The sequence below is a fragment of the Balearica regulorum genome, chromosome 23, assembly GCF_011004875.1.
Source record: "Balearica regulorum gibbericeps isolate bBalReg1 chromosome 23, bBalReg1.pri, whole genome shotgun sequence".
NCBI classification, from domain to species: domain Eukaryota; kingdom Metazoa; phylum Chordata; class Aves; order Gruiformes; family Gruidae; genus Balearica; species Balearica regulorum.
This window is the reverse complement of record NC_046206.1, coordinates 7,333,664-7,361,034: the sequence shown is the minus strand read 5'-3', so window position 1 is coordinate 7,361,034 and position 27,371 is coordinate 7,333,664. Positions and strand designations below refer to the sequence as shown.

Here is a 27,371-nt window from a genome sequence, read left to right as displayed (position 1 = left end):
GGGGCTGCAAACGCCCAAGGTTTGGGTCCTGCCCTGTAGAGGAGGCGGATGAGCAAGAGGGAGATGTGACTGCAGATTGCACACAGAGGCAAACCAGAGAAATGGTTTGTTGCCGCTTTCCATATCTTTTTGCCCAGTCAAGTACCGCAATCAACACAGAGCTTTATGAACGAACCCAGAGGCGACTTCGTGGCAGAAAAGCAAGGGAAGCAGATGAAAAAACCTGGTATTCTTAATTTACTCCAGTTAATTTTAGCCTAATTTGATCACAATGTTCTTCTGTAAATATCGGCCCTTCTTTAATAAGTCAGCATTCGCCACGGAGGCTGCAATTGCAATGTAATCACCAAGTGTATCATAAAAGACTTTCTCTGTTAATTGTTAGGAGGAACTGGAGCTATTCTGCGGCAGGTATGGGACTGAAAAGAGAGATAATTATAACCAGATCTAATTAGTAATTATAACAGACCTCTCCTTGAAATTGTTTTTTACTTAAATATTCCCCCAGTTCTCCTATCAAACTTCAGTGCTGCTCTCAGGAGTACACCGGGTTGCACGACGTCACCGTGCCGGGACGAGACGCGGGTGCCGATTGTGGCTCCAGGGCTGCCGGGTCCCCGGACCCGCATCCTCACCCCAGTCCGTGATGGAGAGCCTCAGCGCCGGTTTCTGTGGGAGGGAAGGAGGGAGCAGAGAAAAAATGCAGTGAGGCAAGCTGAGACAGGAGAGGGTGCTCTCGCCGCAGCAATGGAGGCACGAAGCCTGGGGAACTCGCAGGGTGAGGGGTCCGGCTGCCTCAACCCACATCCCCAGGGATGCTCTTCCTCCCAGAGTTTGCAAAGGCAGAAGAAATCAGATAAGGCGCAGAGGAGATAGGGAGAATAGGAGACAGGCTACACAGAAAGCTGGGAGATGGGTGGTAACGGCTCCGATTTCATTATTCAGTCGTGTTAATGGACACCCCCCCCCCCCAAAGCTCTCCTGTGACACAGCACAGCTCCTGCCTCTGGGAGGGAGCCAGCCCGGGGCTCCCAGCCACCGAAACGCACCACAGACACATCACGGGAGACGCCACGCTGCAGCACGGGACATGTCCAAGCCCAGGGAGGCAAATCGGGACGTGCACACCCAGGGTGGCAGTTTTCAAGGTGGGTGGGCTTGAAAGAAACAGTTTCATGGAGACCTTTCCCAAACCAGTCTTTTTTTCAGTTCAATTGTAGCAAAATCCTTCAATCCTAAAGGGAAACTTTTCAAACATCTGCAGTTCTACTCCTCCATCCCTCTTGCTGCCATTGCACCCGTCAGAGGTACCTTTGAACAGCACTAGGAAGCAAAGTACCTCCGAGTTCTGCCTGGGGAGCAGAGACAGAAAGCCACGGAGCCAGAAAATGGAGCAGCCTGATCTGAGGAGCCTGCGCACAGAAATCCTTGCTCCAGATCTAAGGGGGGGGTGGGTGGGGGTGGGTTTCCTGAACCTTGTAACCCCTCTTGCAGCTCTCCCAGAGGCATCACCCAGAGCAGGGGGTGCTCCCTGTCCCCCCCACCACACCTTGGACATCCGTGTGCTGCCTGTTGAGGACTGAAGCCCTGGTACCATCCAACGTGATTCGGAGAAAGGAAGAAGGAGATGCACAGCTTGAGCTCCGCAGCACGGTCAGGCATGACTTTTCTGCAGATCTGCCCCGATCTTTTTTGGTGCAACCTCAGAAACTAATCTCAGAAAAGTATCGACAAGCAGGCAACCTTAGTGATGGAGGAGTGGGAGATGTCCTAACGCGGTCCTTTCTACGAAGGAGGAGCTAGGAGTAATTAAACACAGCTAGCTGAAAGACAGACTGGATGGCCTAAAAGGATTTAATCTCTAAGATCTAGGCTCTAATTACTGGGCTGCACTGATTGTGGGAAATATTAGCCCAAGCTGATGCACTATTTTTTAATCTAGTTACTTCCTCCCAAGCAGAGCTGTCTCCGGGGGGGGCTCGCTTGGGCAGCAGAGTTAGCTCACAGCTGGGTACGGTCTAACTAGGCCAGCACTGCGGGACTTCTCTATGATTTTTTTTTTTTTGTCTCTGCGCATCTCAGTATCGCTCCCGGCAGGGAACACCCGCAGACAGAGACGTGTGCGTGACACATGTGCGTGCATGGTGGGGTGAAATGGCTGCGTGAGGAGCAAGAGGGAGCAGGATGTCACCGGGGCAGGGGCAAGGCCAAGGGGATGCGATGCTGGGACCAGGCTCTGGGCTTGTAGCTAAAGCCAGCTGGAACGGAGACAAGGATGGAGAGGCACGTGCTCCTAGGAGGAAGCCTGAGGCTTTGGAGAGACTTGGGAAGGGGTGGGAGCGGGACTGTTGGTTGGTAAGCATCCCTTCCTGAACTGGGAGAGCTGACCTGCTGGGAGGGACCACGCACGAGCCAGCTCGGCGCCCTGTCCCACGGCGAAGCATGCGGCTGGAAGCAGCCCCTAGGTCTCTGCTGCAAACAGAGGGCTTGCTTGCTCTGGCAGCAAGCGAGCGACTCAATCACTACCCTGAGATGTGTACGGGAGGAAGGGGAGTGCACGTTAACAGCACGAATTGCAAAACAAGGCACGGAGGCTCATCAATCTCCTACTGCCGCTGCGAGAGAGAGATGTTAATCCAAGAGCATGATGCTAATCCAAGGGTGTGATGCCAATCCAAGAGCATGATGCTAATCCAAGCATCACAGATGCACATTTTCTTAATCTGGAGCGCCATCCCCCAAACGAGAGCAAGCCCATCCAGAGGACATCACTGCCACCCAGCCGCCAGCTCCCGAGACGTTCGTTGCGCGTGGATGGAGAGAGACACATCGCCTTCGATGCGCTCCGCATCCCGCCGCGTTCTTGCTATGGTTCCCACCTCTCTAATCAGGGCTTCTTGCTCTGAGACGGGACTGACCTTGGTACCTTGCAGTTTGAGGCCCCTCTATGGCAAAGTGATTCAATTAAGCCCTGGTTCACAGAGAGTGCTAAAAAAGAAGGGGGGAGGGAAGAAAAAAAAAAAAGAACCCAGCAACAACAAAAAAACCCGCCCTCGCGAGAATAATTTTCTTCTATGGATTTTTAAGACCAGCGGCTGGAGAATCACTTTCTCGTTTTTGTGCTGTCTCTCCAGTCAATAAATAAGAGGGAAATAAAGGATTTCAGAGAAAATAGAATGCAGTCAAAAGGTAAATTGTGGTCTTAAAAGCCCCTAAGAGACTGTCACAGACTTTGAAATGTTTCCTAGTTTGAGACCATTTCTTCCTGACTACATGGTTTCCGCTCCTCAATTTGCATCTCTGGGAGGTAATCTTTAAAACTGATTTTCCCCTGGTTGCATTTCATCGGCAAGGAAACTAAACAGGCTGCTGCATTACAGTAATAACATCAACATTTCAGCCACCTTCGCCTTAATTATTTCTCTGTCTTGCCAACAGAACCAGTTAAACTAGATTTATATATGGGAGAGGAGGAGGGGGGCCAAGTTGCGTGTGTGTGTATGGGTAAGATAACCTGGGAAAACCGATTTCTCCCTTGTCATTTGTCACCAGCAGTAAAAAAAAGTAAAATTAAAAAAAAATAAAATACATGAGGTAAAAGGTTTGGGCCATTTAAGTATAATAATGTCAGCATTTCACCTGTCTCTTGCTTAATTATTTCCTTCTCTCAGCTCCGCCACCTGAACCAGTTTAGATAAGATTTCAGTGTGGATAAGGAAGAAGAACCTGTATTCTCCGAAGCAGATAAGCCACTTTTTCCAATAGAAAGGAAGAGAATACGGCACTAAAGCCTTCCTGCCGTCTACTCCAGATTTATCAACAGCCTCTTAGTGAAAGTCTTGCCACTAAAAGCCTGTGACAGTTTGCAAAGTACTACTGGATAAGAGAAAAGCACTTGTAAAGACAAGAAAGGGAAGCCAGAGCGTGCAAAGCAGCTCGTCAGCATCCATGTCCGGCCAACACACGCCCAAGGTCACCCCAAAAAGCACCATGGAGGGGGAAGCCAGGGTCTAGCTGATTGCTGCCTGAGCCTAAGGAGAGCCTGGAGGGCTCCTTACCCATTCAGGGTGTCAAAGCTTCTGAGCTGGCTGCAGTCAAAAGTCAAGCCCCTTCAAGACCTCCTGCTCTGACCTTTTAGGTCTCCTTCCCTTCCAAGACGTGCATATCCAGCTTTGCCCATCACCTGGGGGACTCAGGACAAGGCTCACTTGCCAGGACGAGCCAGGAGAAGAGCTTAATAGTACATAAAGTCCTCCGTGACCATGCAGCCAGGGAAAGGAGCTAGGTACAGAGAAAGGCTTGTGCATCGCTGAGGACGTGGGTCTTGCAAGCTAAGGGCCCCGGAGGGTTCGTATTCGGGTCCAACCCCGCAGCAAAGTGCTGGATGCCGCACGCCTGCCGCTCGCTGCAGGCGCTTCCAGCTAAAAACCTTGCCAAGCCACGTGTTCACGGCTGCCAACGCGTGCCCAACACACCCGCAGATGGGACGCTCGCCTGTGTGCAAACATTTACAAACACCTTGAGCGACTCGCGAAGATGCGGCAGGTTGCTGGAAGCTGTCCATCCGCAGGAAGGAGGCTCAGCGGCATGGAGAGAGGGTTTGGTTCAGCAGGAGATGCTGCCATGAGCAGCAAGGGAAAGGATAAGATGCTTGTGGTCGCTCTGCACCACACGACACCACTGGTACCCCAGAGAAACATTTTAAAAGTAAAAGAAACTGCTCACGAGATAAAAAGCTGGGAGTCTCTCCTCCTCTCCACTTGTACTGCAGAGTCTATTTTTATTATACAATTTACAGCCTTCAGTGGCTCAGATGTTTTGCCTGCATTTCGTTGCTGACCCTCAGGCCAATCCTCAGAACAATATTTGCTCAGGGTTTTGTGCGCGCGCGTGTGGCTTTTTTTTCTTCTTCTTTTTTTTTTTTTTTTAATAAATTCAGGTTGGGTAAAAACTTTCCCTCTTTCTTGATTTGTAACGGGCTGGGGAGTGATCATGCATGCTCGTGCAAGAAAGCAAGAGGGTAGGGGATAAGGAGAGTGGATTTCTGGGCCATGATGCATGTGCAAGGGAGAGGAGAGCCCGTGCTTGCAGGCAGGAGGGAAGGGTGCTTGTACCTGTGCACTACCTGCCCACAGCCTGCCAGCTCACGAGGGGCGAGAGACCTCCTCCAGGCATCGCCACCCTGCTCTGTGCTCTCCCTTATCACCCCAAACCTGCCGGCTCTCCAACCCAGGGGAAGCTAACTGATCCTGCTTCAGGCCACGATGTCGGGGCTGGATTCAGCCCCGTGCCTCTTCCCGCAGAGCTGCCCCGCTGCCTGCTTACGCTTATAAGCTCCTTCAGCTTCCCTTTGCCCAGCCTTGCCTTCCCACCCTGCCTCGTGTCTGATTATATTGGGTCTGCATGTGTAAGTACAGCCTCCTGCCATCCTAATCATCTAAAGTGGCTATTTGAATAACAGTTGTTGGTGCCTGTAGTTTCCTGTAATTTCCAAAAGGAAACAAATCCATGCAGACTGCAATTTTGCGCCTATGAATTTTGAATGAATATCTCTAAGAGCCTCAATTTCTCTCTCCCTTCCTTCCTCCCCTCGCCTGCCTCCCGGACCCAGCTGAGCGAGATGCTGCCACCGAAGGGTCTCCACTCTTTCAGGGGGTGGATGTTGGGCTAGCGAGGCTTGGTGCCTCCTAGGAGAGACACCGGTGTTCAGCGGTGTTCTGCCGACAGAGCTCTCTTGCTCAGGGAGCTGGAGGAGCAAGGTGGCTGGATTGCACCCGACCCAGGAGAGACCACAGCAGGGCGTAGAGGTAGAAGCATCATTTCAAGCCTCAGGTGGTGGGATTTTTCCCTGCATCGCTGCCCCCAAACTAAGCTTGGGAGGTCCCTCTCTCCCCAGCTCTGATGGTACCTGCCCTTTGGAGATGCGGCTGTTGGCCAAGCTCCTCACCGTCTCACACAGAGTAGCTGTAAGACATCTCTCCTCCAGAGCCGATTGCCATGACGGCGACAGTCCCTATTTACAACCTTGTCTCTTTCAAGTTTCCCCTCCTGTTCTGCTGCGTGCAGTTTTATGATAGCGAGGGTTCTCTTTTTTATGGCATTGTTGTTTTTAAAGTGTTTTTATCACCTGGTTTTATTACAAAATTACCGTACGGCACCCCAAGTGCCACAGCAGTGAGGAGGGAGAGCGGCTCTGGAAATGCAGCAAGTCTTTCCTGAACAGCTTGCTGCCTCGCTGGGGAAGTGGCTGTGATTTGGTGATGGATGGAGTGCTTGTTATCCAGTATATTTTTATCCATAGATATATAAAGCACTTTGTGGTCCCAGTGGATACAAGGCACTATATAAATGTAAATCATTACCATTATCATTAAATACCTTCTGCATCTTTTAAACCTACCAGTTGGAATCAAATACATACGGGGCAGCTGGTAGCTGGGCTTTCGTTGGTGAACCAAATGCGAGAGGTGTGATTTTTGTCTTTGTTAGCAATTAAATGTGATATCACAAAAGACTTTATTTTCCCTTTGCAATTTTTCATGCTGCCTCTGATTTGAAAGTCACTTCTCACCCACTATGAGAAATCTCTGCAGACTTCCCTAGCAACAACCTGAATAAGAAACACCTCGGGTGTGCAGACGCTCCCCGGATTATCCGAACCCATCGCACACTGTCCCACCAGCATTGCCGTGAGTTACGGACATAAAAGGATCCCTCGTGTGCTGCTGGGTCACAGGAAGGAGAGTTCAATTTGTACATGATTTACGACTCAAAGGAGAATATAGACTTGTGTCCAAAACTATGACTCTGCCCCATTTCTGCTCGGCTGCTGCCCAAGCCCAGAAAACTTCCTGGATGTCACCACAGCGCAGCCGTAACCTCAGCGAGCACAGAGTACGAGGCAGATCATCTTTATAACCCAAAGTTTCCTGGTTTTGCTTCACCCCCGTCCTTTTTTCCTTGCTTTAAGAGAGGGAACTGAGCCTGAAGGACTCGCTCAAGGTCACACACAGAGGCTTTGGCAGCACAGAAATGAACCTGGGACTCGTGTCTTTCCATCCAGGCCATAAATCACTGGATTCCCTTTCCGCCCATACAGCCAGGAGGACAAGCCGAGCAGGCAGCACACTGGGTGCCCCTTCCCTGGTTGTCCCACCAGTGCTAAGCCCGTATCTTGTTCCTAAAAGCCCGTCTTCCTTCCTGCATCTCCAGCAAAGCCACCCGGCCACCAGCTACTGACAGCTCCTCCCTGGGGAAATTCATCTCCAGCTGCATTATCACCCAGTGATGCTTCCACTCCAGTTTCTGCTTCCCACACCCAGTTCAACAGGAGCCTTGGAAATATCCATCGTTTCTCGGGTCCCTGCCGCTGCCCGAGAGCCGGCTGCACTGATGCCCCGGGAGAAGGATGAACTCTGTGGAAACAGCAAGAGGTGGATGCTAGGATGGAGGGAACCCCAGGAGCCCTGTGTTTGTGAGTCAGGAGCTGAAAGGCATCAGGGCGCTTGCTGGGGAAGGATGCTCCGTTGGTGTTTCCCAAAGGGAGATGACTGATGAAGGGCCAGGCTACACTCGGCAGGACCTGGGACCAGCTGTCCTGAGCACCCAAGGGGCCACTAATCAACAATATTTCATTTCCTTTTGTCATGACAAGCAGAAGGGATAGAGTGTCATGGGTCTGAGCCCTGGCCTTTAATCTATGTCCCTACTAACGTGCAAGTCATGGCTTTCAAAGGTTTTGCAATATTTAGTTAAAGGAACAAGATTTTTCATAGTTCCTGATTTTTTTTCTTCCTATTTTCCCCTGCCTCTCATAAGTTGCAGTCTCCTGCTGCCCAGGGGAAATCTTCCATTTAGCTACATTTTCCTTTCTCATTTCATGCTGTAATGGAGAATCATCATAGGTGTTAAATCCATAACTCGCTGTGAATCCCTTGTCTCTCTCCACGGAGGTCAGAGTGGAGCACGTTAGAGGAACCTGATAGCGTGGCTTCATGCCTGCCCCCTGGGGGGAAAGCCTCAGCCTAATTCCCAAGGGAAAAGGCTGGAGAGAGGGGTCCTGGATGGGTCATCCAATGCCACATCCATGCTTGCCCACCTCTCTATGCCACCTAAAGTGGTCCCTCGTTTGTGATTTACCACCCTTTAGGTACGGCTTCCTATACCCCGCTGCAGCTCAGCACCCACATCGTCGCCCAGTACTGCAAAACCAAGCCACCTACTACTAAATTATGAAATTACTCATGTCACAGCAGCTTCTAACACCAGCCTTGGCAGAGCTCACACGGAGCCTGCACCCAAAACTCTTTGCACACCTCGGTAAGGAAGCACCGGCCGAAGGCAGCTCTTGGGAAGCAGCAGAGTGGTTTGCACTTGAGATGTCTACACGGTTAGCTCCTAATTTGAGCACACCAGGCATCTTTTAACATCAAAAAAGAATAATAGCCCCTTCCAGAGAGCTGTTTCTCCAACTCGACCTTAGCAGGAGATGAATATCCTGGGACAGGGGAGGTTATTTGCCCATCAATTACAAAGGACACCCACAGGTCAGTCATTAAGACATGGCTACCCAGTTTTGAAACTCAAGATGAGCTAAAAGGAGTGCCACAGCCCCAAAGCCATCCCTTCCTGGCATCGGATGGGAAGCTGACATCCACCAGACACGCTGACACATGCTTCAAATGCAAACGCTGCTCGGAAAAGTCAGGATAGCATTGCGATGCATTTGTAACAAGAAGAGAGATTTATCACAGGATTCACCAACCCTTTGGTGAATCACAAGGCTGGACAACAAGGCTGGACATTGCGAGGCTGGACAACACTTAGAGGAGGATGGGAAACGCGAGACGTGAAAAGCAACCCAGGAGAGGGCTGGCAAAGCTCTCAGACTCAAGAAAACCCATCCCTCCATGCTGGCCACAAGCAGAGAGCTGGGGCAGGCATCCTCCAGCAGGAACACCTCAACAGCCGCTTTACACATCCTCTCCCAAAGCGTTTTCTCATCTTTCCTGCCCCTGCCGCGCCTTGGGTTCATTTTTCATTAGGGGGGGATCGATGAGAAAGCGGGGGCTGTCGCTCAGGTGATGTCACGCTTCGAGGGCCTCATTCTTCTCCGCCAGCTGACAAGGGGAGAGGGAGTCGATACTTTTGTCAGGTCACTAACAACCCACCAAGCTCCCAGCGGTGACAGATCCCCCGGCTGAGCAGCCACCGAACGCATAGCGCTGCAATCTATATCACATCCATGCGTGCATGCGTGAGAGGCACAAAAGGAGCTGCTGCGTGTGCGGATAATGCAGATACAGAGTGGCATGGGTAGGATCCAGATGGGGGAGTTTTGTCTTGATTGGCAAGAGAAAGAAATGCGCGTAGGCGTGCAAAGCAAAGAGAGATTTGCACGTGCGTGGGGTTTGTTTGTGTGCTGCAGAATGCAAGGTGTCAGCAATCCAAAAGGGCATCAAGCCAAATAATCTCCCCTGTCCACAGGCACTGCGCGGTGCAGGAGCCATTTGGTGCAGTATACGACGCAAAGGGGGTGGCTCGTGTGATGCGGAGGGAGCACTGGCTGCTGGATGTCTTACACAAACCGGGGAGGATTTGGGGGCGAGATGCGGAGAGGTTTGTGCCCAGAGCAGGAGGCGGCACAGCCACAGCAGTACAAGCAATGAGCATGGCAGGACAGAGGGATTTTGACACATGGCAAGCACCCCCACGTCATTTCATGGCAATGTCGCAGCCATCGTAGCCGGAAGCAGTTGCTCGCAGCAGGGAGGTGGGCAGAGCCAGCAAGAGGGGCTGGGAAGAGGGTAAAGGGATGCAGCCACCACTGCATCCGAAGGGAGAGGGATGACAGAGAATCAGGAAGGCTTTGTATCACCTCTGTGTGCTTTGCATCCATCAGTTTGGTACAAACCAGCAGACTGTGTAGAGAAGCCAAATGCTTCATGTTCGATAAAAACCCAGGTCAGGCCCTCCCCGCATCAAGACAAGAAATCACAGATCGGCGCAAGAATCCTAACATTAATCATTTCTAACCGTGTCTCTTCCCATTTACTCTGTGGTCCTTTGGTCTTCAACATTCAGGCAGGAATGCCATTGCAGCTCTGAGGATATAAGCCGGGGGACGTGTGATGGGAGAGGTGGTATCTGCTGGTAGAGCAAGTGATACAGTTCAAAGAAAACAGACGGGCTTCCAGGCACACAAATCTTCCGTCAGTATTCAAGCCTGGCTCTGTGGTGCCGAAGGCTAGCCATTAATTTAGGTACAGAACAAGAAGACTTTCACGGTATCACCCAACCCCGGTGCCCAGGGGTTTAAGAAAACACGAATTTTGCGAGACTACTCAGAAAATGGTGTGAGCTGGTGACACTGGACCAGGGTTTGAGGGAGCAGAGGCAGCATCTGCTTAGTGCTGGCCTGGCCCAGATGAACTTCCCTCTGCTCAATTAAACACCAACCACTGCTCAGATACAGCCCCAGCCTGTTGGGAAGCAATATATTTTTTAATGCATTTAATGGATATATATATATTTATTTTAAAATTTCCTGGTCGCGCAGTGGCGTATTAACTATGTCTATTGGACTGGGACAGGCTTGATGCCCATCAGGGTGCTCTCACAGGCAGTGTGCAAACTGGGCTGTCTTTGCAAAAGCTCCAGGGTTCCCAGTGACTACCGGGAAACTCCCTCCGGTATCCTTAGGGAAAGGACTTTTCACATTTTCACGGCGACTGGGCACACCGAGCTATTCCCTATCTCTGCAGCTCTACAACAGCAGGTATATCTGTGCTATGAAACAAACCCCTTCCTTAGCTTTCCCCTCCCCATACCTGTGTAATCGGAAAGTCATTATTCTACAGCAACGAGGTCAGCAGAGCCCAAGGCCGCTGGACACGTCCCATGCAGCTCTTCATCCTAGCTGATGTGCTTAATGGGGATGTAGTGAATCAATTCTGCTTGTCTCCTTCAAAGTAGGGAGAGCAGAGCTCATGTGGATGCTGCCTTGCCTTCCTCCTCCTCCAGACAGGCAGGGCGCAAACTCCTCCGAAATTGGGGAAGAGGAGCACTTCCAACGCCCAGGTGAAACCCAGCTTGGGAAGACTCATCTCTAGAGCTGAATTTTTAGCCTTTCACTCTGGATTTGCACAGCACCAACCCCCTCTGAGACCCTGGGTTTGCCTGGCTGGGTACGGTCAAGCCCACGGAGATACCTTCCCACCCCAGGAACCACGCAGGGATGCTAGCAAGGAAACCCGTCCACCCTCTGCTATCAAAAGAAGTCAGCTCAGAGCGCTGTAAACTTAAGCTGCTCAGACATGACATCAAATATTTAGGTTATTTGGGATTTGTGCTCAATTGTTTGATGTTTCTGTTTCATTCTCAGTAGACCCAGTTGCTATTTTGCCACTGAAAATATTCCCAGCAGAAAATACAGCTTTGTGAAGACCCAAACTTTTTGAAGGAGAAGAGACTGTCTGGAAGAAAATGATCACATTTTTATCACTTCTTTTTTTGTTCTGAATTGACATCCTGACTCTACATGCTGGCTTAGGCTGAATTTTGCATTCAGAGAATTGAATTCTGTTAAAACGTACGGAAAAACACTTGAGAGAGTTCCAAGCTGAACTGTTTCGGGATTTGAAACATCACCTAGTCCACATTTTCTCATTGCAGCTCAGCATTACAAACAAATATTGAAAAATGGCCTTTCCCAGGCCGTAGCCTCTTTATTTTCCGATCAAACCCCACTAAAGAGCAGGAAAGCTGGGAAATGCAGATATCTCAAGCTGCCAGCAATAATTTTGGTAATGGAAATAGCTTACTCTGCTCTGCAGGGGAGGACTGAAAAGACTCAGCTAGAAAGAGGATTGGAATAAAATAAAAAATAAAATAAAAAGAGGAAAAGGGTTGTGATTGAACGTGAATGCACTTGACATCTAGATGACCCTCTTCTTCTCCTGTCCCTGGCTTGTGCCATCTTAAGAGACAGGAGCTCTCACTTCAAATTAACTTAATCTGTAGCGTTAAATAATTCATGTTGATTTAAGAAAGCTTTATTTCTAATGGGACACACATGAAGGCAGAGTTAATATTAGAGGAGGCTGTGGAGGGGGAGGAGACAGGGAATTAGACTATAAAAGGTGAATGTACAAGTTAATTGCCTATCAATTATTCACCCCAAGCCTCTGGAAGTAGCTCCTCTGCCCCCACGGTCCTCTTGTCTTGGTTGTCACCAAGTTCCCACCAGCATCTCTCTGGGACCAGCCCTTTCCCTGCGCCGAGCTGCAGAGCTCATGGTGTCCAGGAGCCACCAAGGACATCCCATGGTACAAGGCTGGAGGCATCGCGTCTTGTGCCGGGGAGGACCACAGACCACAACAGGCTTGGGATGCTCCCGCCAAGACACCAGTGAAAGACAGCAACCACGCTACCATCCAGCTCGCCATTCATCTGCTTCGCCTGCCCTCTCTCCTGGCGCCGGGGGTCCTGCCTGCCCCTGGCCATCGCAGGCAGAGGCTTCATGCTGCCAGATCAGCACAGCGAGCTGGGGCTCCCCTCTTCCCCTCCCCTCTCCTCCCTCCTGGGGAAGCCAATGCTCGCTTCAAAGTTCCTCCTCGCTTGGCTGCCTTCGAGATCTGGGAACTCAACACTAATTAACATGTCTGCAAATCCCAGCTCGGCTGGCGGAGCCTCAAATTCATTCACGGTCCCCCGAGTGCAGAAGGATCCACAAGCTAGCCCTCTGGCTCCTTAAACTACACGGCTGGCAGATGCATATTTTAACAACACACATCTGTTGGCTATATAATCTCTTGTATTTGCCCTCCCTGCTCCAAGCTTTGATGGAAGACCGGAGGGAACTCTCCAGTGGTTACAGCCAAAGTGTTTGCTTTGCAATTTCGCTCGATTGCTGTCTGATTTTATTTTTAAATTTCTCCAAGTCCTAATCAGCCTCTTACTTTATTTAATTAATACCCCGGCTTAGTTAAATAGATCATAAATTAAGAAGCCCCGCCATTAAAAAAATGTACCAGGTACCAAACAGCCCTCCAGTGGCTTCCCAAAGCCTGCCTGGCTTGGGTTCCCCTGCCAAACTGCTGCCCTGACATCCTTCGCTTGCAGAAAACACTCTGGATCTCCCAAATCCCGTCGCATCAGCTTTATCAGCCGCTGCCTTCCCCGCTAGGGCTGACATCTCTAGGAGAGCGAGCAGCGGCTCCTTCCCTGGACAGTTTGGGCAATGGTAGGAAGGAAGGTGAGGGAGACCTGGAGAAGGGGACCCTGCAGGTTTGGGATGGGTCAGCTAGCTTCCCCAGCAATATTTGTCCCTGAGACTCTACAAATAAAAGACTTTCCCCGATGCTGATGACACTAATAGGCTCATCTGTTCGAATGTTTGGACTTCCAAGGCTATGGAATGATCTGTTCCACTACATTTAACCATGTAGATTTGAAAACAATGTGACAAAACCTTAAATATTTAATTGAAGTATGGTGTAGCTCTGCATCTGAGCAGGGAAGTAGGAGACATCAGCCCCGTAAAGCTGTTGTCAGACATGAATGACAGCAGTTGGAAACTGAATTGGGAGGCATTAGGGGATTTCTTGATACCAAGGAAGTGGAAAAGCTGGCAAGAACGGACAAGGCAGCACCAACCCATGCAGAAAAAACAGGCAAGGTATTTTCTAGAGACAAGGCTGGGGTGGGATAGAGTGGGTTCCCAGAACTGCCTCCATCATCCCTGGCCGGCTGATGAGCTGCTCGAGTCGTTGGCAAACGCAGCAGCACGATGGGCTCCCCGCCACGACAGCCTCTCAGCTCTGCTCTCACTGTGACAAAGTGTTTCCTCGAGAGCCGCGAGGTTTGCACGCAGATTTGGGGATGGCTTGGGGATCCTCTCCTGCCTCAGTGATGCCCGCAGCCTCAGGCAAAGCTGGGCAGACTGGGATGATGTAGGCTTTGGTGGAATGTCAAAGACGAGTGAGAAAGCCTGCAGGATGGGAGGTCGCCATCCCCCTACCTGTCAGAAAGCCGGAGGTGTGAACAATATCCGAGTGTTTGAATTCTCACTCTTGGTCATGACTGAGGGAGCCCAGCTCCCCTCTCCGGAGAAGGCAGCCCAAGCTTCCTGAGAGCCTGCCTGAGTCAGGCTAGGTTTTAGGCAGAGGACTTTTACAATTAATTTACAAGTAATCTCTCCTAAATTTGCAAATCACTCCTGATGGCTATAAAAAGCTAAAAGGAAAACCCCCAAGTGAGTTCTCCAAATGAGGTGGCTCAGGTAGCCTGTCACCTCCCTTCGTAACCCAGCCCGATGAAATTTGGGAGATGCATGTCCCTCCGGAGATGGCTGCTTAACTCACGACTCGCTGAGTCAACACGCACCGGATCCAAAGAGGAGAAACGTCTGCACAACTGGTGGCATTACACATCTGTAACCACCGAAAATGTCTCTCTATTTTCCTGTACAAACACGTGCTTTGTCTCCCTAAAGTACAGTAAGTTTAGCTTGACGCGCCGCATGCTGTAACCGGCTGTCAGAGAGCTAGCTCTTAACACACGGGGTGTTGGAGGCACCTACTCTTAATGTGCCATTTCTATTCCCCTCCACGGGGCTGGCTAAAACACAGACCACCCCCGGCAACGTGCCCCTTTGCTGCCGGCGCGGCAGGACGCACCATCCTACAGTAAAGACACCAAAGTGCGAGCTGCTGAGCGTTAACGACCTCCCAGTCCCTTTCCGAAGGTGTGGATTATCACTCGTACCTCCCCAACCAGCCTTAAATTTCGCCGGAACATCTGCATAAATACATCTAAAGTGAAAGACGTGCTACCGACAGGTTGTAAAGCCTCATTTTCTTATCGATTTGGTTTAAGTTGAATGCGCTTTAACTTTCATTTTCTTAAAAGGAAAACACTCTGCAAATATAAGTCACTGAACGTCTTAGGTAAATGTACCAATTAGCAACTACCATGTATATTCACACAAACATTAACTACCATCTATTCAACACATTCCATAACCCCAAAGATGATAACGATTTCCTTTTGATCCATAAAAAAAATATCTCTGCTCAATCAACGCTTTGCAGAAGCTGAGTTCTGACGTACGCCCGTGCGCCCTGGGACTAAATTAGTTTTGAAATCTTTAGCTCTAATCAAATAACATTATTTCTTTTGTCTGACTCGAGCAACGTATTCTGCCTTCACAACAGAAGGAGGGAGCCCCAGAGAAGGAGGGAAAGGCGACACAGCTTGCAGAGGTTGTCGGTAAGCGAGAAAGCCCCCCCTGACAGCCGTGTTCTGCTTTCCGATTCATTTGCGGGCTTCTTTCATGTATGGGCACACGTTGGAGCTCCGAGCTGCTGCAAAGGGTTGATTGAGCAGAAGGATGGATCAAAAGAAAATCCTCATTATCTTCGGGGTCAGGGAAGGAAGAGACAGCAGTTGTGTAAGTTTGGGGGTAGGGTACTTTGTAGGGTTGCGGAGAGAGAAAAACAAATGCAGGGGAAATTACAAACCAGAAATTAGAACTCGTTTTTCACAGCGATGCGCAGACTCCGATAAGGCACACCTTCAACCAGAACTAGTACCGTAATTCACTTGTTTTGGTTGCTTAAGACTAATTAGTGTTGATCTGACTAAAAGCACTAAAACTCTCGGCTTGAATCCTTTTTTAAAGAATTAACCAGGAAAAAACCCAACAAGGAAAAAACAAATCCAAACTTCCATTTAAGCAAACTTAAATATGTAAATAGTTTCACTTTGGCGGTTGAATAATCAGGATGTATCTGGGAGCAATACAGACTGGATTTTGCCCAAGCTTTTCAAGAAAAACACCATTTTCATTAACTTCTCTGAAGCCAAATCCATTCTGGGAGGTCTCACTGATGCAGTCTGACTTTTCCCAGCACTCCTGATCAAGCACCCAAAACCTCTTTTTGCCAGTGCTACGCTCCCATCTCCCACCCAAAAAGGGTCTTTACAAGACGCTGGGGGCTGCCTGCTGTTCGCAATCCCATGCAACATCCTCCTGTGTAGCTCATGAGTAAGATTAATTACTGAGAAACGCATGATGATAAAACATACGTATGAAAATAGAGAGTATGAAGATAGTTTGAAAACCAGCCTTTCCTCAAGCGGTACCAGGACCCTTTCCTGGTCCTGCTGCGGAAGAGCATTGCAGCAAGGGCAATGTGTATTGCACTGATGGCACTGACGCTCTCCATATCCTTGAATTTATGCACATACGCTCTTCAGTTGGCATGTATATTTGTAGAGCTGAAGTACCAAACATTTTGTGCCTGTGTTACTCATCCCAGAATTGCCTTACTCCCTCAAGAGCTTCCTTTGCTACCGTTCTCAGGATCAAGATGCATCCTCATTGCTCTCATGATGGATTAATTTCCATTAATTGTCAAAAAGCCACTCTGTACGACTGCAAAGACAAAAATAAAAAAAGCAAATGACCTCCAACATGATGGAGGATACGGGACTTACCGAGAACGGTCAGCCGGGCAGGTCTGGATCGGATGGCCGCTTGAATAGCCTGACATTCATAGATGGCATCATCTTGGAGATCAGCTCTGAGGATTTTCAAGTGATGCTCTCCAGACAGATGGTCTCCTACGACCAGATAGCGTGGGTAACCTGCAGAACACAAAGCGCGGGTCAGGAGGCAGCTGGACCGCCAAGCTCAAGGATGAAGAGTACAGAGCGTGGGCCCGGAGCCCTGGCCACCCACGGCAAATGCCCAGGAACCAGGCAGCTGCTTCTCCTCCTTGGCAGCCAGCTCAAAAAGCGAGAGCGTGCCCTTCCAGACTCGGGGAAGAGACTGCAGGTTTTATCCTAAGAGTTCAAAAAAGAAGTGCTGATGAAGGAGCGTTAACTGAAATCCCTAGGAAAAGGGATGAGCCCTTCCACCAGGAAATCCACCGCCTCCGGCTCCTCTGAGCCCTGTCACGGGATTTCCTTAGCTCCTTAAGCCAGCTGTTCATGTGCTTGTGGTGAAACCCTGGAACGCTTCCACTATTCAGTCTGCGTAACGGTTGGGCAGGGGTCTGCGGGGGTACCGACAGCCCTGATCAGCCTGCCCTGCATTTTGAGACATCCGAAGCACCACGGGAGGAAGGCTGCCATCACCCCAGCCTTCCCTGCGCTGGTGATTAATGCGCTCTGTAACGCAGGCCGCCTGGCACACTTGTGTGTTTTTGTTGTTTCGCGAGCTATCAACAGCAGGATTTGCTCTCCTGAACCGCAAGAAATACAAACGATGGGTTTGTTTGTATTTAGCTAATTAGATGACTGGCTGAGCTGGTAACATGCGAACTGGCAGTTCCTCTTGCTTAAAGCAGCTCCAGCTCCGTTAATTGTGGAAGTCATTCACATAAGCTACATACTTCAGTGGAGCTGTTGTTACCCATTCGCGTTGCAAGGTCTCATACGGAAAACTCCGCTCTCTAATATATGTAAAAGTTGCGGCATGGAGCTTTGAAAAACAGTTGAAGAGGGGACTGCTCACTCAGGCAAGTCTGAGAAATGAGTAATTATATGTATTACAAAAAACCAGAGGAAAAGAAAAAGCAGGCATTGCACTTTAGAGAAGAGTGGGGTCCCTGGAGACCAAGAAACACAAATCCTCCTTTGATTTCTGAATGCCGCTGCTTGACTTGGAAAAAAACCCTCTCGGGTCTCCTGTGCTCCGCAGAAGTTGAGCAGAGGCAACGTCACAGCGTCCAACCTCCTCTGTGCTCGGGGGGAGGGACGACAAGGCTGCAGCTCCTGGAAGGGCTTGGTGCCCTCCAAGGTTTCCAGCTTTCAAGCAAAAGCTCTCCCTTGTGAAACATTTCACCAAAAAAACCTAGCGTTTTCCAGCAAGATATATAGAATAAACTGTATAACTTCTCCACTATTGTTCCAGAGGCTTCACCAGTTGCAATAAACCCTCAATCACAATGCATGCATGGGATTAAGTAACGACAAGTCTGGGGAATTTTATTACCAAACTATAATTTGCCAAAAGCACAGCTTAAGGAAGCCACAAGTACTTGTGGGCTCTGCTGGATCGCAATAAACACATTTATCCAAAGTAAACAGAGACTTTTGGGGTTGGTTTTTTTTTTTTTTGAGAGTGTCAAAACAGGCACTTTCAACATCTACAAAACATTTCAGCCCGCCTTTTGGAAACATGACATTTGTTTCCAAAAGTCAACCCAAACCAAAGCAAGGCTTTTCCAAAGGGTCAGGTCACACCTGTGGGAAACCAACTGTTTTGTTTCAAGTCAGAGCGGAAAAAAGTTGTTGTGTTTCCAAGTTTCAATGCTTACGTTTGAGCTGGCTGAAGGTTTTGAAATGAAAACATTATTCTCAAAATAAATACAGTGGCTGCACTGGCACTGTTGGGCAGGGAGAGCTCCTGTTTTCCTCCTTTAGGCAGGGCAGTAGCATGACTTACTTGAGAGATCCCGTCCGACTCCAAGGGCGAGCCCGTCTTTGATCCACAGCACGATGCCATTGTACTCGGGGATGGCGCAGAGCAGCGTCACGGGCTGCCCGGCGATCACCACCTGGTCCTGGGGCTGCTGCGTGAAGGAGGATGCTTGACCTGGAGCGCGGAACGAGAGAGAAAGAGGAGGCCGTCAGTTCTCGGGCAGTTTTCCACGCCACGCAGAGCCTTGGGATGCAACAGCCCAAGACACCACAGCACAAACCCGAGGCTGAATTCTGCAGCTTTTAATTATGTGATTACTTATTGCCCCTCTATACACTCAGACAAAAATTCGCAGTGTTTTTCCTCCCTGAGGAAAATAAAATAATACAGCAAAGAGGTGCCAGGCATTTCCTCTATTTTATTCCAAACTGTGGTGCTAGTGTTTTAGCCATCGTGACTACAGACAGAAAAGCAGCAGGCTTTCGGGAAGCAGTAATATTTTGTATTACACCTAATACAAGAGGACGTTGGTCCTCTGCCTCTGAGTCTCCCTCCCACCTCTCTGAAATCAGGATGCGTGGTTAAGAACCTGCTACAAAACACGCAGGAGAAGCGCTGGCTGCTGCTGTCCTCTCTTCTCCTGGAGTGTAACCTACCTGTAGGGAGCTTTACGCACATCTGAGGATGAAAAGAAGCAACAGTCCTGGTTCAGCACTGCCTTTTGCCAAAGTTTCATTGTCAGACTCACAGACCATCCCACCCTAACGAGCCAAGCTCAAGCATGACACCTACCGCCTCGTTGATACAGGTGGACTAAGCGTGGTGGTTTACCATCTCTCTCCTCACCCTTCCCCACCCCAAAGGCTGCAGTAACTACTGAAAGCCCTGGGGTCATCTCCTGCCAGGGCGAGATGTCTCATGCCTCAGCTGCGAGGTGAAACTTCTCATTTTCAACACAAAGCACAATGCAGTATAACCTCTTTCACAGCAGGGTTTGCTACGCACTGGCATTACGTTTTATTTTCAACATCATTGCTCTTTGGCTTTGCCATGCCTGAAAAACATTCAAAGTGTTAACTCCTGGTTCTTTCTTTCTGAAATGAGTGCTCTTGGTTTTCAGTCAGGCAAGGTGAGGATCTGAGATGCCCATACAGCCCATCCCCGTGGTTCAAAAGAGATGGGGGCACGTAGCAGCACAGGGCCAGCCCACTCCCTACTTTTCTGTAAAGAAAATACTAACAGCAAGACCAAACACTGACGAAGCACCCCTAAACCAACTGTATCTCTGGGACGTCTTAGGGAGATGGCTTATTGTGCAACAAGCCAGCACATGGACGTAGCGCCCGTGTCTAGTGGTGGAAGGTCCTAAGTGTAACACCACTCCAGGCTGATCTGCTGAAACGTGGGCACCTTGGGAGCACGGTCCTTCCTGTTATTTGTGGAGCATCCGAATAGCACCATTGCTTTGCAGCGCTTAAAGTCTCGCTCTTACTCTGGATATAGGGGAGATGGGAAAGAGAGAGAAGTCGGAGGAAAGCAGAACGACTGGACATTGTATTACCTGAGGGGTTTGAAAGATCAGGTGCCCTGCTGCGTGTGAATTACTGCCCTGCAAGAGGCACGGAATTAAAAGCCCACACCCCTTGGCTGAACGTCAGCTCAACACACAGAATCGTACCAGGCTGGAGAAAAAGTGTCTCTTTAAAATCAATTTGTTAAACCAGGACAGTCTCCATGTGAACCACCCTAAATCAATTCAATCCTAATTTACATTAACTCAATTTAATCATTGACTGATGATTAATCCTAAACCAAGGTTAAGTGTGACACCAAGTTCTTGCAACTAAACTTGTTTCCAAATGAGCTGTTGGGCCTTGCCTACGGGGCGAAGCCACAAAGCTCAATCATTTTCTCACTTCTGTGGTTAAACCAAGGCGTGCCCCCACGTGAACGTTTATATTTCAATTGAATTTACTGTAGCTTAACTTAAACTTGCTCTTAACCATCTAAAGATGCATGGGGAAGAGCAGAGCTAGCCTTTCTAGATTGCTACTGGGTTTATTCCAGAGGAGATTCCAGCTCTGTCTGCTGGGAGAGACTCGCTGGAAGTCACGGTGGCCTCTGCTACCAGCAGAAACCCTTGCTATAACGAATGAAGATGTAGACATTTGATTTCATAGGGAATATTAATCAGCTCTGTATTTTATTCAGACTCATAAAGGACAAGCACGACTAGCATAATACAGAGAAGTGGGGATGAGAGAGAAAATTAGGAAAGGAAGCAGAAAACAGTGAGCATTTTGCTTTTTTTTTTTTTTTTTAAAAAAATACATATATATGGTTTTTTTCCACTGCTAACTATGTTTTCACGGCTTACTCTGTAATCTTGACAATTTTTAAGGCAAGTCGGGCAAGCGGGGACAGCGCTGGAATGCGGCAATAACCCAAAAAGATTGTTTTATCGGCGAGAATTATCAGGTTGTCAGCTGGGAGCTGCAAGAGTCGTAATGAGAAAGCAGAAGCACAAAGTGGTGTCCATGCCCTCTGAAAATGTCCATTAAGCAGAGGCTTCATTTGGTAATTGCTGTTGGAAATGAAGCCCTTTTTAGGGTTGTTTTTCTTTTTTTTTTTTTTTTTTTCTTGTTTCTTGATTTGTTTTAGGGAGCAGCTGATGGCCATGGAAAATCAGAGCAGAAACATGGCATATGTCTCCCGTCTTTTCCTTCCCTCTGTTTGTTCAGTGTGAAAAATTGTCACTTGAAACCAATTTTTTTTTATGTCCAAAGCTCCAGCTCAGCTACAAACAGCTCAGGCTTAGTCACAGGAGAGGAAAGACGGGAGTAAGGACCTTAAGAGCATTACCTGGCCCAGTCCCTGCTCCACGGCAGGATCATCTCTCCCTAAATCACAGATAAAGAAGCAAAAAAAAAACCCCTAAAAAAGTACTGAAGGCAGAGCTCAACCAGCTTTCAAATCAGCTTAAAGTCTGATTACTGGGTTTAACTGGGTTTGGAAGATCAGAGGCCCGTCCACGTTACAGCTTTCAGCTGTCTTATGTCTTAATGTCAAAGGAACAAGTAATTTGCAGAAAAGTTTTAAGGGAGATAAGGTACTTGACAGAAAATAACTGAAAATGGGGAGATTGGGAGAGGGTGCTTTACAAATGCAGGTTGAGCAGTTTCAGCTATAAGAAAATGGGTTGAAACACCTCAGTCGGGTACTTTTCCTGTGAACGTTTACAACATTAGTACAAAATGGTGCTTTGGTTTCAAAGCAGGGTGGTTGGACTCCAAAGACAAAACGAAACAAGCACTTCAACGATCACACAAGATGCTGTCAGTCAACCAGAAGTTTCCCGCTCTCTCCCCATCCACTAAATAGGCTATTAGCCAAAAAAATCTGGGTTTAACTCTAACCTGGCTTCCAAATCCTTGCAGAGATTGGCATTCAGACCACATGAGTCCAGGCAAGGTACGTACAACCAGCCATTACCATCCACCACCTCCTACGGCACCTTCGTGCCGCACAAAGGGAACCCAGGTTCTGGTTTTGGGAAGTGCTCCTCTGCCCTGTGGCAGCAATCGCAAACAGCGGGGAGATGCAGCAACGTCATCCTCTCCCCAAGAACAGTCCTCTTTGACTTCCACACCCCATTTTTCCTCTTTTCAAGCGTAAAGACTTGGCATCCTTTCAAAGAAAGAAATACTCCAAGTGATGCTTGGCTTCCTGCAAGCGTCACTGGGAGCCGCTCGTCACCAACTCTGCCCCCCTCCACGTGAGCATCTTCTGCTATTCATCCAGCAGATGAGACGCACCAAGCAGGAACAAATATTAGGACTCTGAATTCATTGTTGATTTTTTTTTTCTTCAAAAAAAGCAAATGGATATGTAAATGAGATGCTAACCATGCCTCTTGACTGCGTTCCAGCGCGATGGCAAAGTCCTATCTGCACTTTCAAACTGCCCTTCTGCTGAAGGCAGGTTGTCAGCTGCGGGTCGACCTGCTATTGTAGGTGGGGGCTTTGGTGTCGGAGAAGGCGCAAGAGGCTCTTGATCCCAAAGCCTCCTCTTCTCCTGGTTGCCGGCTTTGCTTTGCTCCCTCAGGAGCTATTTACACTGCCAGACGACTGCGTGTCCTGTTTTCTGGCCCTGCGATCTCCTGCCTTCTGGAGGAAGTCTCTCTAAAACAAAAGCGGGGGGCACTTCTGGCAGCTTCTGAAATCCTGAACAGCAGGAACAAAACCGGGAGAATAAAGGACCCACCGTGAACGCTAAGCAGGCACTAACGCTAACCCTGCTTTCAAAAATCACAGGCAGGATCCTTATGAAGTCACAAGCATGTCATAAAAGCATAAGAAAAAAGAAGAGGGAAAAAAGAGAGAACCACTTTAGAACTCTTTATATTTCCTTAATGGATTTTGCACCTGTGGCTCCTGTTTTTCAGTGTTTCTCTGTAATGTTGCCTTGTTCTTTCAAACAAAGGCTGAGACTCTGCTATGTTTGTGACTTCCAAGGGAAATCACGCTGCCAGCACCGTAGCATTCCTTTTCAGAGAAGTCCCAACACCCACGCATGGTGAAAAGGACCAAAAATCCCATTTTACAACCCAGGAAACGGAGGGAAGCACCTACACGACAACATTGCCAAGGTCACGTAGGGCGCCTGCGACACAGCAGGACCTTGAAGCTCCTTCCATCGCTGAAGCCTGAATCAGTGACTGGCTTTCTAAGCTCTCTGAAGACTGAAATCTGTTTGCACGAGTTCTTGTCTGAATTATTTCAGCTTGCAGCCTCCTGTGTAAAAACCAGCCTGCCTGCAGACAACTTGCTGCAAGAAGAGGCAACCAGGAACAGCAGATAGTTAAATTTTCATTACCCAAGAGAAGTGAGTATTGTAGTAAGAAGCAAGGGACTTACGGAGGGAACAATGACTCATTAGAAATGGAGGCACCGTGGCTCCTTTTATGTAAGTGGAGCTTTGAATTTCCATTGTGTTCTGAAAAGAATTAGTCCTCTTTGTCGAGGAGAGGATAGAAGTGGCGAAGGAGGACTATGAAGCTCCTCGCAAAAATATTACTGTTCAGAAATGAAAGGCCCAATGATTAAGAGTGGTGGGACATTTTCCTTGTCCCTCAATGTGGAGAGCTAATCCTTCCCTTGACTCAGAGCCAGCACGATGCATGGTAGGAGGATGATCAAGGGGCTGCGGAGTGATAACTAACCTAAGCCTATGCACCGTCCTAGAAGGGTCCCTCTTCAGACTGAGCAGATCCACCACCAAGTGTAAAGTCATGGCATTTCAGCCCAGCTCAGAGTTGGTTTCTCGTTCCATGACGTCTAGAGATGGAGCCATCTCTTGACCATGGAGAGAACTGGGAAATGGTGGAGATGGCTGCGCGCCCACAGTTTCCGGGCAGACGAGGACTTGTCTCCACGCCACCCTACGCAGCTCCTGCTATCGATCCCATGACAAATGGGCTGGTTCTCAGCGCTCATGCAGGTGGGTCCTCTTCTCCAAGCCAAGGACAATGAGCTCCCTGCATAAGGCCCATCGCACTTGAAAACACACGCCCGCATTGATTTTTAGATGACTAGGAAAAGCAAGCAGACAAAAGCATTACATTATTTACAAAGCTCTCTGGAGTTGTCAGTCATGAGGAAGCACAGTACAAACAGGGAGAGCAGGGAAGAGCCGTGCGGGTGGCACAGCTGCTCATTACCTGCCTCCCAACCTCGAGGTCTTGTGCAAGCTCTGGCTGGGCTCAGCACCCATGGAGCAGAAAGGAAAGGGCCAGCCAAATGTCCCCAGGGGCAGAGCAAGGATTTCCCCAGACAAGGACAGGGATGAGGTTTTCTTGCACCTTCCGAGGAGCAAAAAGCCTCCGGCTCCCCAGACAGGAGCAGATGAATTGCACACGCGATGTTGTCCATGGTAAGGACATGTGGAGCAGTTTCCCCAAGGGAGGGTTACGTGCTGGTGATGGCCAGAGCCAGGTCTTGCTTCACAGAAGAAAATAAGAAAGATAGCTTGAGTTTGTCCCTTGCATAAGCTTCCCATTATTTTATTTTGCTTCCTTGGGGGGGAAAAAAAAAAATCTGTTTGAACTAAAATGTCAGTTTGGCCTTTTTTTAGTTTGACTACGCAAGTCCAGCTCACGTGGCTTCTGTACGCTTGATGCTGCTGAATTATTCAAATTGAAAGAAAAAAAAAACCCACAACACCCTTCAGTCAAGGAATGAATCAGCTGTACGGAAAGGCAAGCGGCAGCCTGTTTCTCCCTGACCAGCTAGCTGTGTGACCCAGCTCAGGTGTGTACCCTCTCCTAGTGCGAAGCAGGGACCTGAGCTTGTACTTTGTTCACCCGCAAACATCAAGGGAGATGGGACCCTTTTTCCCCTTGAAGCACCCAACAAGCAAAGCCTGGCAGTTCCCATCAAGTCCAGCTACGGGAGGGGAAGAAGTGGGCTACATTTAGGTGAAGTCAAAGCCAAAATGATCCTGGGTGCAGGGACCACCCCAAGAAACGCAGCCTGCGTAGCCTGTGCACACGCCTGAGCTCATCCCGCAGTGATGTCAGCTATTTTCCTAATGCTGCTTAGAGAAGAAACATCAGCATCCCACTGTGTCCACTAAGTAGCTTCAAACGGGAGATAGAGAAATTTTGAATAAGATATTAGACCTTTTAGAAATCTTTTTTTTTCTATTAGTCACACAGGCAAGAGATCTGAACTATCGAGTATTCCACTTGCTTTGATACCCACATGAAATCCCAGCACTGCTTTCAAAGTCACTGTGAGTAGTTTGATCAGCCATGCAGAAAGGGCTTAAATGTCATCGTCTGCTCTGTTATTAGCTACCAATTGGGAAAGGTGTAAGAGTATACTTACCGTGGGATATTTATTAGCAACCTCCTCCCAGCACCAGCTTCGAGAATTACCTCTTGTGAGATTAAATGCCTGCTCGCAGTAGCTGTGCCAATAGAAAACAAACTAATGTACTGCATCATGGGATCAAAAATAAGCTGTCCCCAAAAAGTGGCGTTCAAATGACCTTACGGACTGGATTGCACTGAATATTCCGTCTCAACCGACGGGTCCTGGCCATTCAGCTTTAACAACCTCACGTGTACTTGCTGCCCAGATAAAGCTGGGCTCTTAGGAAGCCGCGTTATCTTCTACGAGACGAGCTGAGAGAGGCAGAAAAAAAATAACCAGATGAGCTTTGGGGCACGCAGGACTTTTCCTGGGCTGGAGATAGAAGACGCAAACTGAATTAAAGTGACGCTTTGCCACGGGGGCCAGCACATGAGGGTTTGCTTGGGCGGCAGAGAAGCGAGCGAGGCTTCCAGGGAGGCACAGCGGCAGAACGGAGGGGTCGGCAGGAGGCAAAGCTCGTTACTAAAGCTAATGGCAGACAGAAGAGGCCAGGGCCTCGTCCCGATGCCTGGGCTGCTGCAGTTACCCTGTGATCAGGGCCAAGGGGAGCTGTAAGCTCTGAGCCTCCTGCCGAGGCTGCTTGGGGTACAGGGGTGATGCCCGCTCTTGCTAGAAACAAAGGCAACAGCACCACAAGCTATTTCAAAGGCACTGGAAACCCTGGTCACGGTGCTGATCAGCATCCCTTGCTTGAGACAGGAGATACTTTGCTCAGAAGGGAAGAGATTTCCTTACATTGATCCACCTGGAACCCCCAGGTCCCACTGAAAATTGCCAAAGGCTCTAAGAAATATTTTGTTATCAGCGCTCCTGAGGAACCTGTCACAGAATAATAAATTATCATTTGCTATTCTGTCAGGGAGTAGATGTCCTGGCACGGCTCCACAGCGGCCAGACTGACGGGCTCGCGAGGAAGCTGAGAGAAGACAAGGGGACGCTCCGGTAATACCGGCCAAGGGAGCTTTCTGCGTAGCAACTGCAGACGCTTTTCCAGTGTTAACTATTTGTAGGTGACAAACGGTGCTCGCAAAGGGGGCAGCGGGTCCTCAGCTGCAGGAGCCTTGTGCAGACACTCCTGGGACCTTAAACCACCCACTTCAATCCACAAAGGAAGAAAAGGAACTTTTCCTTCTAAAATAACAGCTGATGCTCAAACTGGCGGACAGCAGTAAGCCCCCCCCCCCCCCAAGTCTCCCGGATAAAACCTTTAAGGATTTTTATCCCTTGTGACCTTCTGAAATCTCTGAGGTGATTCCCCACAGCCCTGTTATATTAAATCCAGGTGCGTCCCCTTAGCCCACCCTTTGTTCCCAGATCAGGGCTGCTCTTTTGAAATATAGTCCAATAAATCTCAGCTCATCTTTGAGTTAGAGGGCACACAGGACACTCGTCCATAGGAAAACGAGAAGGATGAATAATCCATTTCACAAACGATTTGGAGATTTCAAAGTCTGGCTCTGCTCCCAGGAAGAGTAGAAACTGGAAGTTCTGCAGTCTACAGGGTGGAAAATTAGACCAAAGAGCTCGCCCAGGGTAGCACCATGTTTCACTTCCATCCTCATTTTTCAAAATCTGTTATTGCATGCTTTGAGTCAGAGAGAAATAAAAATGAAGATTCATTTCAGAACAGACAATGCAGATATTCAATACTAAAACTACTGAAAGATTCTGCTCCTGTCTTCCACCTTCTAGCCACACTCCCAGTGAAAACCCCATTGCACAACGAGCCTTTATTCTGTCCCCCTTATCTTCCACTAGTTTAAGCATGGTTCTGCCAAAGCTCATCAGAAAATAACCCAAACTTTAATCTCTAGATATACATCCACATCCTTCTCTAAAATAAATGTAAGCGTAAGAAATCTCACCACAGGTCGGAGAGACCTTACGCTCACCATACAGATTTGGAAATTCATGCAAGGAGTGGTCAGCCAAGTTTTTCTACAGGACTTTGTTTCCATCTTTGCAGGTGCTTGAATTGCCACTGCGCAGGACACCCTCCAACAGGT

General features: G+C 48.9%; 1 protein-coding gene across 4 annotated transcripts in view; it reads right to left on the bottom strand.

Annotated features, from left to right (window-relative positions):
- Positions 1–27,371, bottom strand: part of KIRREL3 (kirre like nephrin family adhesion molecule 3) — a 328,668-nt gene that overhangs the window by 75,286 nt on the left and 226,011 nt on the right. For all 4 annotated transcript variants that reach the window (XM_075774342.1, XM_075774343.1, XM_075774344.1 and 1 more), the window contains 2 exons: positions 18,455–18,604; positions 16,501–16,650 (listed from right to left, as the gene is read on the bottom strand). In XM_075774342.1, the coding sequence (XP_075630457.1) occupies positions 16,501–16,650; positions 18,455–18,604 (300 nt within the window). The remainder of the gene's footprint in view (positions 1–16,500; positions 16,651–18,454; positions 18,605–27,371) is intronic.